This window comes from Theropithecus gelada, chromosome 13 (genome assembly GCF_003255815.1).
Source record: "Theropithecus gelada isolate Dixy chromosome 13, Tgel_1.0, whole genome shotgun sequence".
In the NCBI taxonomy this organism is placed as follows: domain Eukaryota; kingdom Metazoa; phylum Chordata; class Mammalia; order Primates; family Cercopithecidae; genus Theropithecus; species Theropithecus gelada.
This window is the reverse complement of record NC_037681.1, coordinates 47,435,259-47,450,580: the sequence shown is the minus strand read 5'-3', so window position 1 is coordinate 47,450,580 and position 15,322 is coordinate 47,435,259. Positions and strand designations below refer to the sequence as shown.

The following is a 15,322-nucleotide window of genomic DNA, read 5'->3' as shown; positions in this document are numbered from 1 at the left end:
GCCCGGGTTAGTCCCAGCCGAGGCCACGCCTCCGCCGCGGAGCGGCGGGACCCGCCGGGTGGGCGGCAGCCTCACGTGGCGGGAACGCCGAGCGCCCCCTGGCGGACGCCGGCGAAATGGGCGGGACGCTAGGGAGATGTCGCAGAAGCCGGACAGGCGCCGCTTGCTGCCTGAGCCAACCGCCAGCAGCCCCGAGCTGGGTGGAGGCGGCGAGCGCAGTGCGGTACCCGGGGTTCCCTCCGGAGGCCACGGTCTCTCCCGCCCCGTGCCCTGTGCACGCCTGGCAGCCCCCGACCCCGTACCGGAGCAGAACGGTTCGTTTAGTTTTTTTAGAAAAACCAAGTGTCTTTATTCCTGGATCGTTTAGTACGGCGGTGGGCGGCGCCCGCGCGGGGGAGCCTGGAGCCCCAGGGACTCCGCCTGGAGGGCCAGTGGAGGGAGAGGAGGGTGCGAGGATCGGCTCTTCCGCAGGCCGGCCCTGGAGGGGTTCCGGGGGTATCGCGCCAGGCCAAAAGTCTCCATGGGCGGCCCCGGGCCTCCCTGAGCCGGCGCGCCCCGGGCCTGGGGAGAGGCCCCTCTGGGCGCGGTGCCGCTGCGGGCCCGGTTGCGGCGCTCGCCCAGGGCTGGGTGCTGCGTCCCAGGCGGGACCCCGGGAGCCTGCCGCCCCCGCTGTCTCTTCAGCCGGCGTAGACACGTCGGGCGGGACCCCAGTCTACGCGTGTTCAAGCTCTGGGTCCCCATAGAGCAGGGCCCCGCTGAAGATGGTGAGCGGCTCCTCCGAGTGCGCCAGCTGCCCCATGACCAAGTCGACGCAGACCGTGTCCCCGGCCTGCAGCGGCAAGATGAGGCTGAAGACGCCCAGGGTGCCCGGGCTGGGCTGGCTCTCGGCCACCGGCTTATTCTCCAGGCCCTCGGGCTCGTAGCCGCCGGAGTCTACGCGGGCCACGCCCTGGTTGGAGCGGGACAGCACGGCCTCCACTTTCTCGTGCCGGTGCCCAGTCAGCACCGCGCTCAGCAAGTAGCGTCCGGCCAGTGGCGCTGTGAACACGCCTGGGAACAAGGATAGCAGTCAGGGGGGCCAGGGAAGCTCCGGGGAGCGCACCAGAACTCCTGGACTCCGGAGGGACCCGCTGGGTCTTTTCCCCTCACTGGAATGCAAGCAGCAGGGAACTTGGGGCTTTGTTCACTATGCATCCCCAGCCCTTAAAACAGTGCCTGGGCAGGAGCAGACCCCAGTAGAGATCTGCTGAATGAATGAATGAATGAATGACTACTACTTCTCCCCACTGGCTGAGAATGAATAAATGAAGAAAGAGCCGAGGTCTCCCCAAATCAGAGAATGAAAAGATTCACACTGTCGGAAGAGGCAAGAATGGGAAGATAACACTGCACACCTTACCCATTTCTCCAACTGTTCAACCCAGCCCCTCCCAGGCCTACCTGTCTCTGGATCATAATAGCCTCCATCATTGAGCAGGACTCTGTCGAAGGGGACCGTGCCTGGTTCAGACCGGGGCAAACTCAGGGCAGCTGAAAATGCCACTCGGGGCACAGGGGCTGCTGGTGCCCCCTCCACTCCTGAGCAGGAAGGGTGGGTGTTAAAGGGGATGCTCAGGGCAGAGTGCCAGCCCCCTTCCCCTGCTGGATCCCCAGCCCAGGGCTGCCCGAGGACCTCCATCCTCCAACCCCTAGTCGCTTCTCCCCCAAGAATCAAATGAAAGGCACTCACCCTGTTCACCTTGAGGACCTGTGAGAAGAGGAAAGGGAGCAGTGAGAAGTAAAGCAGCTCTCACTAAGTCACTCAGCAAACATCTGCTGAGGCTCTTCTGTTGTGCTGGGTGCTACATGGACTTCAAAGAAGGAATTGGGATATCAAGAAAAATAGGAATAGGTAGGGTCCATTCTGTTCAACTGCTGGGCCATCCCAGCTTTTCACACCCCAGTCAGCCATAATAGACTCAGCTTTAGTCTCCAGTACTGCAGTGGGGCCAACATTATCCATTAGCCTCCTATTACCCATTAACCAAACACAGTGACTATCACAGTTCCTCCTCACTTTCCTCTGATTTTCCCTATCAGTCAAGTAGGACCCAATTCCCCTTGTCAAGTTCAGAGTGGAATGTCAAGCCTGGGGCTGCCAGAGGGGGTCAGGGTTGGAGGGTGGGCAGTGGCAACCCTGACTGCAGCAAGGGTCTCAGTGCACATACCTGGTGGCCCGATGGGCCCCTCTTGCCCGTCCTTGCCTGGCGATCCTGGAGGTCCAGCAGGGCCTGGGGGCCCCTGCAGCCCAGGAGGCCCTGGGGGCCCAGCCTCTCCTGCAGGCCCTACAGTGACAAAATTGAGTTGAAAGAGGGCCATAAAAGGAGTTTCCAATGGGTAAGGAAGGTGGGTGGTGGCTTCATGAACAGGGAGAAGATAGATGGAACAGGTGGAGCTTTGCAGACTGAGGGGGCAATGGGGTCCCTTGCTGCATATGCTGGATCCCTGGCTGGCACAGCAACATCCTCTCTCCACCCACAGGCCTAGTGAGCAGCCAGAGGGAGGGCAGGGAGCTAGGACCTTGCATCCTCTCTTGCAGGCAAACTCTAACACCTGGAATAGTGGTTGGGGCTGCAATTCATGCTGGGAAAAGCAAGGAGAAAGCAGATGAGTTGGAAGCTGGGCTGGGGGAGGGGGAAGAAAAATAAGGGGCTTGAAAGGGGTCCCCTCATGCCTTTTGTCCCCTCACCAGTGAGGTCCTTCAGGCTAAGCTGGTGCAGACGGTCCTCCAGGAGCTGCAGGGAGCTGTTAAGGGCACCGAGCCGCCTGCCCAGACCCGCCTGTCCCCCCACCAGCTTCTCCAACAGGGCTGCCTGCGTCTGGCTGGTGGTGTTGGTTTCCCGTAGCCCGGCCCAGAGCCCAGCCACGTGTCTGGAAAGGCCCTCGCGCAGGCCCTGCAGTCCCCCAGCCACAGTGTCCAACCGTTCACAGACACCCTCAAGACGGCCCAATCGCCCCTCTAGGCTGGGGCACTGGCCGGCCTGTGCCTGTCCCTCCTCCAGGCCTCGGAAGCGCTCCTCACTCTCCGTAGCATGCTCTGTGGCCTCCTGCTGCAGTCTATTAATCTCAGAAATAATGCGGTCCTTGGTGGCCCCCAGGTCAGCCAGATCAGCGCCCTGGCCCTCCACAGTGGTCTGGAGCTCATTCAGTGAGTCATTGAGGGAGCTGAAGGTGAGAATAACCTCAGAAAGCTCTCCTTGCAGGGCCTGCAGGGCTGAGCCTGAGCTGCCCCCAAACACGCTGAAGCCGTCCAGGGGCCCACGGCTTGGTCCCCCAACACCTGGACCAGCCCCAGGACCCCGAGGAGGCAACAGGGGGCAGGAGCAGCGCTCCACACCATCCCGAAGGCGGCCTAGTTCCTCTTGAACTCCACCACAGGCCCCACATCCCTCATCCCCATGGGCCTGCAGCAGCCCCTCCAGTTGGCCTAGCCGGGCCGCAGTGAGATTCAGCCGTAATGTGAACTCTGCAGCTGTCTCGTCCTGGGCATCTACACGATCCTGGAGCCGGCCCACAACCCCTTGTAGTCCCTCCAGCATGGCCTGCCGGGCCTCCCCCGCTGCTTCCACCGTGTGCAGGCCTGAGCCCACCAGCCGCAGCTGTCCCTCACTGTCCAGCACCCTGCGTTCCAAGGCACTGAGGATCTCGCTGACCTGAGAGTCCTGCTCCCCAGGGGCCCCAGAGCAGAGCTGCCCGCATGCCTGCATGGCCCCTGCCACCTGCTCCTCCAACAGATCCAGCCGCCCCCCCAGCTCCCCGCTCACATTGGCCAGCAGCGACCCCAGCTGCTCTAGTCGGCCCCGGGCAGCAGGCAGCCAGTGGCTCAGCCCCCCAGGAGCCCCAGGCCAGCTCTCCTCCTGCTCCTCCGAGGGGCCCAGGGTGGAGTTGAAGCGGTCCTCCAGGCGAGACAGGCGGGAGGCCAAGCTGGTGTAGCCTGGGGGATGGCCCCCCTGCCCCGCAGCTCCTCCCAGCTCTGTGCCTCGCCGCCCACTCAGCACTGTCACTGAGCCGGCCACCACATCCAGCCTGCGCTCCAGCTCTGCCAGTCGCCGGCCCAGCTCTGGAGAGCAGCATTCCTGAGGGGGCCTGCGTCCCACGGCCAGCCCGGGGAGGTGCCGTTGCTGCTCCTCCACGGAGGCCAGCAGCTTCTCCAGCGCTCGCAGCCGCTCCCTGTCCTCCTGCTGCTGCCGGCGGAAGCCATCCAGCCCAGCCAGGCACACAGAGCAGGACTCCTGCAACCGCTGCTCCAGCTGCCGCAGCAGCTCCTCACTGGGGCCGGGAGGGGCTGAGGCTGGGGCTGGGGCCCTGCTGCTCCCACTGCTGCTGCTGCCGCCATGATGGTTGTTGAGGTGACCCAGCTCCTGGTCGTGGGTGGAGACGCGGGTGTCCAGGAGCTGCAGCTGGTGCTGGATCTCGTTGAGGGTTTCGTGCACCCCAGGGCGGGCAGCCGCGTCAGCTGGCTGCTGCCTCCCGTTGAAGGCTGTCTCCACAGCCCTCTGCACATCCTCTGCCAGGCGCCCGCTCAGTCCTTGCAGGACGCCCCGCAGACCTTGCAGCTCCTTGGTCAGGCTCTGCACCTGTTCCTCCAGCTGCTGCACCTTCTCTGACTCCCCAGGACCTAAGGAGAGGGGAAGGCAGAAGGCAGAGAGGCTGGACCCCAGAGCTCAGGGCCCCTGCTCACCCCAGCTCCAGCAAGGGTAAGATGCCCAGGCTGGCTCTGTCTCTCCTTTGGGTGATTTTGGCAAGATTGAAAAAAGGAAACTCCATTCACTGAATGCCTCTAGGCCAAATTTGAACATGACTCTGTTCTCCAACAACTCCCCTGGGGAGATACCATGAACTCTTCCCATCATATAGGCTGGGAAACTGGACCAGAGATATTAGGAGCCTGGCTATGGATCACAGGTTTAATAAGTGGCAATGCTAAGTTTCAAACCTCGACCATCTATCCGGCCCCCAGGTCCACGTCCTTTCCACCTGCCCAGAGTGCCTCTTAACTTCTCGGAAACTCTTTCCTTTTCTGTGAAAGGATAATGACATTCTTCTGTCATGGGGCTGTCAAGAGGGGCGAAATGGGAGTGTAGGGGAGGCACTTTGGATGCCACAAGAACAGCTACCACTGGGTGACACTTCCTTCCCTGCAACACCATGGGGACAAAGAAGAGGCTCTGTGGACGGTGAGAGTTGGCCAGGAGTTCCTGTTTGCATAATTATAGTACGGTTATCTCGGGGCAGGGAAACGGCACATCCGGTGTGCAGCAAGCAGGAGGGAAGGCAAGCCACAGGGACTGCTGCATGCTGGGACCTGCGGTCTACAGAGGCCACGGAGGGGTCTGGGATCTGTAGTCAGGTGCAATGCATGCTAGGATTTGTAGTCTCAACTGTCTGTCCCCATGGACCAAGCTTCTCAAAGGAATGCCCCCTTCTCCTGCAGCTGTTTGAAGGATCTTGGCCACATGTGGGCGTGTGCGAGCACCTTCTCTTTCTCAGCCTTCTTTTTCTGTCTCTCCATCTTTTGCGTGCTCGCTGTCTCACACACAAACACCAAGAGACACACACACACACACCCACACACACATACACACGCGCGCGCGCGCACACACACACATACATACACACACACACACGGGCAGGGAATCTCTGCGATCTCACTAACTCCCTTCTGCCCCTCTCTTCTTTCTGGCATAGAGCATGGGGGATTCCCCCAGCAGCCTGGCCCCACATTTCCCATTGCATCGGATCACCATCTGGCACTTGCCGCCCTCGCAGCAGCTCCCACGCTCACCTTCTCCCCCCAGTCCACTGAGGGGGCTGCCCGCACTGGAGCCAGAGAGGTTGGGGCGGGCAGGCCGGGGCAGGGGCCGTGGTGTGGAAGATGCAGGCCCCAGCGCTGGAGCAGGACTCTCAGCACAGTCATCGCCCCCGTAACCCTGACAGCACCTCCACTCCATGTCGGTCACTGTCTTGTAGGCCACACGGTAGCGAGGGCGGAGGAAGCGGCGGTACCTGGCAGAGGCAGAAGGAGGCCTCTTTATTCCTCCCTGTATTGTTAGTGACCCTGGTCCCTGTCCCAAGGGGTGGGCAGCTGCTGGTGGGCATGGCCTGTCCCTCAGGCTGGGTCCCTCTTACTGTCCAACATGTGGCCTTGCTCAGCTGACAGCTGTCAGCTTTTTGGTCAAGGGCTAAATCCCTGCTCTTCCTTCCCTTGCCCTGCGCTGAAACCTTGAACTCCTCTGCTTGAGCCTGAGCCATCCCAGAGAAGGCATCTGGGGCTGGCGCGTGAGGCAGGTTTGCCCTCAGTCTCCCACCAGCCAAACTGTTGTCTCAGTATCTCCTCAAAATGGCTGCGACCCTAGACCCTGTCCTGCCCTTGCTCCCTGCTTTGTACAGACTCCCTGAGTCAGCCACCCACCATCTGCCCTCACCCAGTTCCCACCGAGGGCCCATTCCCCGGCCCTGGGACTCACATGATGCTTTGGGGACACTGGGGTTGGCCCCAGGCACAGGGCTGGTACTTGACATATGTCTCCACTCCATCCTCAAGGACACAGCTCACTGTCCGGGTCACCACATAGGCACACCAGTTCCTGTAGGTACAACCCCTTCTGGGTCCAAGGACCAAAGATACACGTCCTGGAGGAGGGCCCAGGGGCTACCAGAGGGGCTGAGGAAGGCTCCAAAGATGCAGGGCCCTTGGGGATCAGTGAGAGCAAGGACTTTGGCAGGGCCACCCTCCCTATCCCCCACGCTTTCCTGTGTAGCAGGGGCAGATAAAGACTTTTCAAGATGGGGAGTGGTGCAGAATGGTAAACCACAACCACAGAGCAGTCAGCTGGGGAGCCTCTGAATGTACACGATCACGTGTGTCCCTTTCTGGGCCTGTCTCAGTCCCCAGTTTGGCATGCCGTGTGTGCACAGCCAGGCTGGGCCCTGTGGGTGATCTGAACACTGGCTTCCACCCCACCCCTCCGGGAGAGGACGGGCAGGCCAGCTCGGGGTTAAGTAGAGAATAAGCCATTGATGAGCCTGCCCCTCTTGCAGTTCTATACTCCTGGCCCCATTCATGCCGGCCTCTGATCTGTGTCTGGCTGAAGGGCTGGAGGGAACATAGCGGGAGTGGTGTCAGAATTATGGATTACTAGATGGGGCCAAGGGAGCCCTAGAAGGGGACAAAAGGTCTCCCTGAGGCTCTGGGGCTGGGATACAGAGGGCAGCTGGCAGGAAGGCCTGGCCTGCTCCCCTCAGGGCAGCTTCCCTGGGTATGTAACTGCAGGGCCCCATGGGGGCATGTGGGAGCAGACCCCCTAGGTGACCCAGGGAGCATATGTGTTCAGGGGGTTCTGGAAAAGGTGCCGTGGGAAGGTGGGCATGTGAGGAGCCACCTGATGGATGGGCTTCTCACTCCCCCTCTGCCCTGCATTAGGGGACACAGCCCAGGGCAGAGAGCCAGGCGGAGGTGGCATTCTGAGCCCCTTTTCACCACCCAAGCCTTGGGCTGGGACTCAGACTCTTACCTGTGGCGGCTGGCTGGCCGGGGGGCGCTCTGGGCCTGGGGCCCCCCGGGGCTGAGGGCCCCGCCGGACCCCGTGTAGAGGCTGTAACCTCGAGGAGGGTAGCTGGCGGCTCCCGCAGCTGCGGTCAGCAGGCAGCAGAGGTAGCAGCTCCAGAGGGTGCAGGGGGCCATGGTGGGGCGCTCCACAGTGGCCCTCAGAGACTCATCCTGCCCAGCCACTGGCTCCTCTGCCGGCCCCAGGGATGCTGCTGCTCCACAGGACAGCGCGAGCCCGTCCTGTCCGTCCCAGCTTCCTGCCGGCAGCCCCTGTCCACACGTCTTCTCCTTGGCTGCCTGGCCTGACCCCTCTCCCCTCCTCTTTCCTCCTCAGCTCCTGTCCGTCCCTGCTCGGTTCCTTCCGCTCTTCTCTTCACTTCTGAGGGGGTTTGTTTTCTGTGCCCCCTCTGGCCTCTGGTCGCTGCCCCTCTCAGGAGCTGCGGCTCAGAAGTTGCGTCCTGGGCTTCCGCCCCCTCGTCCCAGCTGGCCCTCTTCTGGTCTCCCTGTCCTCTTTCCCTGATGACCGGATCCTGGGGGTGACAGGGCTTTGCCCCTGTGGCTGTTCGGAGGCACGAGAGTGGCCGTGGGGCGGGCCCTGGCCTCCTCCTCCCTGCTGGCTCCCCTCCCTTCCCCCCTGTCTGGCTGGCGGTCCTGCCTCCCCCTTCCTCCCCCCACCTCTCAAACCATCGTGCGCCACATCTGCTTCTTGTTAACTCCGGGAAAGAGGGAAAAAAAAGGAAAAACAGAAATGTGGAGTTGCCGCCGGGCTTGAGGCCAGCCTCTCAGATGGGCCACATGGAGCCAGGGCCAAAGCTGGGAAGGAGGCCCAGGGCTGGTCACTCCGACGGGGAACGGGAGCCAGAGTCGCAGCTCCCCTGGGGCTGGAGCAGGCCTCCCCTGGGGGAGAGGGCCCCAGAGAGGGAGCCCAGAGGGGAGGGCGGGATGGAAGGACTGGACAAGGGAGAATGAACTTGGAGAGCTCAGCAGGACTTCACTCACCATCTAGTCCAGCAGTCTCCTTTTAGAGATGTGAAAATTGAGGTCAGAGTGGGAGAGTAACTTGTCCAAGGTAACACAGCAAATCAGTGGTAAGGCTGAGAACACACACTAAATACCAGGTCAGTGACTTGGGAGAAAGGAGGAGAGGAGAATGTGCTACTGGGCCAGGAAGGAAAAGGAGTCCTTACTCCACTGAGGCAGATGGGAAATCCACAGACGACAGAAGAGGAAGAAAGAGCCGGGTGTGGTGGCTTACGCCTGCAATTCCAGCACTTTGGGAGGCCAAGGCAGGCAGATCACAAGGTCAGGAGTTCAAGACCAGACTGACCAACACGGTGAAACCCTGTCTCTACAAAAAATACAAAAATTAGTCAGGCGTGGTGGCGTGCGCCTGTAATCCCAGCTACTCAGGAGGCTGAGGCAGGAGAATCGCTTGAACCCAGGAGGAGGAGGTTGCAGTGAGCCAAGATCGCGCCACTGCACTCTAGCCTAGGCAACAGAGCGAGACTCTGTCTCAAAAAAAAAAAAAAAAGAAGAGGAAGAAAGGCACCTAACAATGGGGAGCAGGCTTCTGTCAAGCAGGAGAGGGCATGTGGGCAGGAAGACAAATAACCTTTCTTAAAGGGATAAATGAAAATGGGTCCTGGGCTTGTTTTGGTGACGGTCAGGCCATAACTGGGTGGAGGTGGGGTGAGGTGAATCGGGACCGACCTCTAGAGCAGCAGAGGCAGTCAGTGCCTAGTCTGGAGGTGAGTCTGATAGCTCTCAGTGACAGGCAAAGGGCCGTCAGCCTGACCTGAAAGTTCCACCTGCGCCATCTTGATCTAAAAGCTTGGTCCCTGTCACCACCTGACCCTCAGTGCTTGACCAGGGTCTCCAGGTGGTGGGATGCTTTGGAGAAAGAAACAGAAGCACAAGACAGAAAGGAGACAGGAGAATGCTGTGTGCCAGGCACTGCGGAGGTGCCCAGGTAGCAAAGGCATAGGTAAGACTCAGACGCTGTCCACTTAGGAGCAACTGAGGTTGTTGGAGAATGGGACACAAGCCCCCAAACAGAGAACTGTCACAAGCCAGGACAGAACAAGTGCCAAGGGGCAGGAAAGAGGGATGATGTATGTTCCAGCTAGGAGGAGGGAAAAGATAGCTGCCTGAGGGAGGCAGTCAAAGGAGAGGCTGGAAAAGACAGAAACTGAAGAGCATTGGGGCGGGGGTGAGGGTGGGGGGCAGGAGTCAAGAACAGAGACAAGGCAAGGAGAGAGATTTCAGGCTCAGGAAGAGTTGTCTGCCTCAGTCTCCTCAGCTATAACGAAGGAATAACAGGACTCTCCATCCCACTTTACGAGGATTAAGTAAGTCAATGCGTGTAAACATTCTAGAACAGTGCCTGGCAAATGGTAAATGCTCAATCAACGTTAGCTCTTTTTTTGTGTCAGGAAAAAATGGGACCGAAATTCAGAGAAGTAGATTGTGGAAATTAGGGAGAGGCTCAAATGACTGGTTATGAGGTTGTATTGCAAGTTTTTGAGTAGAAGCATATACGCATACACAAAAGAAGATATTATGAGTGATAATATTGAATACAGTGTCAGAGCACAGGCAGTGTAGCCCCAGCTCCTCCTGTCACTATCTATGACCCAGCAAATCCCATGACACCACTGGGAGTCTATGTGTCATCTGAAGTTCCTTCCAAATTCTACGTTGCAAAGTGATGCAGTCTTGGGCTCTGGTGGTGACAGTGACCATGAATAGGCAGGGAACGTTGTAACTGCGTGGTGACTGCCTGAGTAATGAGGAACGAGATGAAGGGAGACACAAGAGAAGATTCCAGATGGGGAAGTCGGGAAGAGAGCAGGTTTGGAGGAAAGAAAAGTGATCGTAGTTTGAACATACTGAATTTAAGATAAGAGTAACACATCCTAGTGGAAACCAGTGTCCAGGATGGTTAGCAATGGTGGACCATTGATTCTTCCAACATATGCAGGGTAATAGGTGGAAGCCATGAGAATGAATGCCATCAAATCATCAATGCAACTCTGAACCATCTTACCTCCGACATCCTATGACCCAGAATGTGATCTTGATGGCTAAGAAAAATGTTTGTGGCCGGGCGCGGTGGCTCAAGCCTGTAATCCCAGCACTTTGGGAGGCCGAGATGGGCGGATCACGAGGTCAGGAGATCGAGACCATCCTGGCGAACACAGTGAAACCCCGTCTCTACTAAGAAATACAAAAAATAGCCGGGCGAGATGGCGGGCGCCTGTAGTCCCAGCTACTCGGGAGGCTGAGGCCGGAGAATGGCGTGAACCCGGGAGGCGGAGCTTGCAGTGAGCAGAGATCCGGCCACTGCACTCCAGCCTGGGCTACAGAGCGAGACTCTGTCTCAAAAAAAAAAAAAAAAAAAAAAAAAAAAAAAAAAAAAAAAAAGAAAAATGTTTGTGGAAAGACAGGGTCAGGCTGGGTGTGGTGCCTCAAGCCTGTAATCCTAGCACATTGGGTGGCTGAGGTGGGAAGATCACTTGAGGTCAGGAGTTTGAGACCAGCCTGGTCAACATGGTGAACCCCATCTCTACTAAAAATACAAACATTAGGCCAGGCACGATGGCTCATGCCTGTAATCCCAGCACTTTGGGAGGCCGAGGTGGGCAGATCCCATAAGGTCAGGAGTTCGAGACCATCCTGGCCAACATGGTGAAAGCCCGTCTCTACTAAAAATACAACAATTAGCTGGTGTGGTGGTGTGTGCCTGTAATCCCAGCTACTTAGGAGGCTGAGGCACGAGAATCTCTTGAGCCCTGGAGGCGGAGGCTGCAGTGAGCCAAGATCGCGCCACTGCGCTCCAGCCTGTGCAACAGAGTGAGACTGACTCAGGACAAAACAGTGGGGGTGGTGGTGAAAATGCTGGAACAAACAGAAACGGAAATTTGTAGTTGCCCCTTAGAGCCCTGGGTATCAGCACACAGGGAGATTTGAAGGAAATGTTCACAGGAGATCCCGATTTCAAAGAAGTTGTCAGTGGAAGGCTGCAGCTTTGTCCCTGGTCTCCAGGCTCTGGCTCTGGCCCTGGCAGGAAGCCAACCCACTTTCCCTCCAGATTGCCCCAGCTGTTGCTATGGGTTTTCTTTCTCTGCTCTTCTCCCTCTCCTTGCCCTTAGGAGGCCTCTCGCAACCTGAAAAGTCACCCCAGCCATCTTGTCACTGCCCAGTTGTTACCCATTCCCTCTCCTACACTCTGAAGTTCAAAAATCTGTGTATAATTTAAGCGTATCAGGTAAAAAATATTGGCTTTGAAATATAGTTGCAGTAGTTGCATTTCATTTGCTTTTATGTAATTAGGAGACAAGACCTAGGAGCTGTCATGAATGTTTGTGAAATCACAAAGGTATCAGTGGCTCTGAGTTCACCAGGGAGGACGCTTCCCCTTGCTGGCTTGAGTGGGCAAACAGGCTGCAGTGGAGACTAAAGTTAGAGTGCAGTGGTAGTGGTGATGGTGGCAGTGACATTCTGGTGGTGGTATTGGCAGGCAGCCATAAATTTCCAAAGCAATTGGTAAGAGTTCTTGACCCCCCAAAAAGCTAAGTTCCTGGTGGCACTAGGACATGATCTATTTTACAACCTCTCCAAATGGGGTAATTTCCAAGGATCTAGTGCCAATTGGCCCTACGAGGCAATTAACTCATTCATTCAGCTTCAGTGACTGAGCAATGAGTTCATGACCAGGGTCAGGACAGCCGTGGGCACCAGCAATAAGGAGCATTTTATGTCTAGCCTCTCTGTCAGAGGACTGAATATTGAGAGGGAAAATGGGGGGAATAATACGATTTGGGGCCTGGTGCTGTGGCTCACGCCTGTAATCCCAGCACTTTGGGAAGCCGAAGCAGGAGGATCACTTGAGGTCAGGAGCTGGAGACCAGCCTGGCCAGCATGGTGAAACCCCATTTCTACCAAAAATACAAAAATTACCTGGGCGTGGTGGCACACTCCTGTAATCCCAGCTACCCAGGAGGCTGAGGCAGGAGAATCGCTTGAACCTGGGAGGCAGAGGTTGCAATGAGCTGAGATTGCATCACTGCACTCCAGCCTGGGTGACAGAGCGAGACTCATCTCAAATATAAAAAATAAAAATAAAAATAAAATAAAAAAGGTGATTTGGACCTTGGGTCATGCCAATCCACATGGGAATTCAAGTTTGTGGGGAGTCTTGAGCAAAAGCCCACTTTTCTCCAAAGAGATACACTTTACTTTTCCTTTTAGCTCTTCGTCCAGGTTTAATACTTTAGTAGCCCACCTCCCTGAACCCAGGCCCCCTTCTCCCGGGTCTTGTTGCTTTCTCACTCCTGAGCCTCATTCTGGCCAGTCCTTTCCTTGAAAATGTCACACTAATCACAGAGATTGCGCTCCACAAGTGCCCCCCAGTCATTTCCCTCCACATCCTCCCAAATCCCCCCAGGATGAGGCTGTGCCTGTCTCACTTCCCAAATAGTTTTCTATCCAAGCTTGGTTCGAGATATGTCTGTTCTTAGTTAAGTCTAGTTCAGTCTCATAGACTGTTTTTTGTTTCAGTTCTTCCAGGCACTGGGCCAAATGACCCATTCAAGGCTGATAAAGACTCACTGACCTAGGCACAGGAAGTTCTGTGAGGTGAATGAATTTCTGGGTGGTCCTAAAATAAATCCTTTCCCTCTTGTGCCTAACCCTAGGACAACCTACTGAGTCCAGTCTGACCTGGAACATGGAGTGGAGGTAGGAGGAAGAGGTGACACTGCTCTTTCACCAGTTTGTAGAAACTTGGTGAAATCAATTACCTGCTGGGCCTCAGTTTTCTTCCCTTTTTTTTTTTCCTGAGACAGGGTCGGTCTCTGTTGCTCAGGCTAGAGTGCTGGAGTGCAATGGTGCAATCTCGGCTCACTGCAACCTCTGCCTCCTGGGTTCATGCAAGTCTCCTGTCTCAGCCTCCTGAGTAGCTGGGATTACAGGCCTGCGCTACCAGCTAATTTTTGTATTTTTACTAGAGACGGGGTTTCACTATATTGGCCAGGCTGGTCTCGAACTCCTGACCTCAGGTGATCCACCCACCTTGGCTTCCCAAAATGTTGGGACTACAGGTATGAGCCACCATGCCTGGCCAGTTTCCTTCTTCATGATTCTGAAGGCCCCTTTCGGCTCTGATAGTCTAGAATACTATGCACCTGGGTCAATTGGTTTTAAGCACTTCCAAGGCTTTCTTTCATGTCATTCTCAGTCTAGAAAGTTTAATTTCCAGGGCTGGCCTAAAGGTAGAGCTTATTTTTAAAAGGGAGGGCTAGTTCTGATTCAACAGTAGACCCAAGTGTTTGGTTGGACTTGGATCTGCTTCAAATTTCCAGGAGACATGAAGCATAATGATGTGTAATCCTTAAGACCTAGACCCTTACTCTCCCAGAGGGGAGCTGGAAACAGACTGCTAACTGAGAGATGCATAAGGGAGTACCTGTCTGGGGTTTCACCAGTGTTATGTGGAGGGGACTCGGCTTTCTAAATATGAAGCTTCTGGGAAATATTGAGTGGGGGCTGGTGGTGAGGTGGTGGTGAGGTGGGGGGAGGCCAGGGGAACTACAGACTACTAAAGGCAGGGATTATGTTTAGGAGTCACCGGGCTGAAGCCCTGGGGGACAAACTGTTGATGGTCCCAGACCAGGGAAGCCACTTTGGGAGAGTGCATCCCCAGCTCCGTGCACACGGGCGGCAAACTGGTCCCCTGTCCCAAGCTCATAGCATCTCCTGTAGAGTTTTCTTTGGCTCCGAGAAGCAGAGGCCTCCCCTGAGCCCTGGCCCCCCTCTACCGCAAAGCAACTGGCTTCCATTACCCCTGACAGCTACAGAGCAACAGCCCAGCCCCCGGCCCCGGCCTGGCTCGGTGCCGTTCCCTTTTATGGTGAAGTTGAGAGAAAGCATGGAGTGAGGGGGGAGAAAGTTCTGGCTGGGCATAGGCTTGGAGACTTCCAGGGTGCCTCTCCCCTCGCCAGAGACCCTCGGGTACCCGCAGCCACCGCTCTTCGTTCTCTTCGGCGACCTAATCTGTTCTGAACCCAGGACCCCTCTTGCTTGTCCCAGCCCTTCCTCCCCTTCTCCATTTCTCCCCTTCTCCCTCCCTCACATCCGGGGGGTGATTTCCCACTTGGCCGAAGTCCCACGGTTTGGGTTTTGATTCCGGGAGGGTCCGCCCTATTTCCGACGCCCAGCTCCAGGGGTAGCGTGGAGGGAGGGAGCCCGGCTAAGATCCTGGTCAGATCACAAAAGGCAGGATGGTTCTACTTGGTTGCATGTGGGTCACAAAGGTTGGCGCCGGAGAAAGGAGCACCCGGCAGCCCCAGCCCTGTCCCCATTCTACAACGCCTCCCACTCCTGTCCCCGCCGCCCGAGCCAGGGAGAGGGCACTGAGGGCAGGGCCCAAAGGAAGCACCTGGTTGGGCCGGGCCGGGAAGCGAAGGGTGGGCAGCAGTACCGAGGGCCGGGGCCGGAAGGGGGTTGGAGTATCCCGCCGGCCCCGCCGCTGCACCCTCGCCCCAGCCCACTCCTCCGCCCTGGGGAGGCGGCCACCACGGCTTCGCTAGCCGCTTCCCGAGGCACGCCAGCTGCGACCAGCTGTGCAGTGCCCGGCCCAGGCGCGCGTCCGCGGCCCCACCCCACCCCCTACGGCTGGACCTCCCACCGCAGGCGCGCCCGTGGCCCCGCCCCAGTCGCGGCCGTAGGGCGCCG

General features: G+C 57.6%; 1 protein-coding gene across 1 annotated transcript; it reads right to left on the bottom strand.

Annotated features, from left to right (window-relative positions):
• Window positions 1–324: 324 nt before the first annotated feature.
• Window positions 325–8,215, bottom strand: EMILIN1 (elastin microfibril interfacer 1). The gene is made up of 8 exons (XM_025354671.1): window positions 7,554–8,215; window positions 6,507–6,626; window positions 5,825–6,045; window positions 2,729–4,657; window positions 2,208–2,324; window positions 1,730–1,747; window positions 1,441–1,578; window positions 325–1,050 (listed from the first exon to the last, which is right to left on the bottom strand). Exons 1-8 carry the CDS (start codon window positions 7,721–7,723, stop codon window positions 713–715), a joined length of 3,051 nt encoding a protein of 1,016 aa, XP_025210456.1. The 5' UTR covers window positions 7,724–8,215; the 3' UTR covers window positions 325–712.
• Between the last annotated feature and the right edge of the window lie 7,107 nt (window positions 8,216–15,322).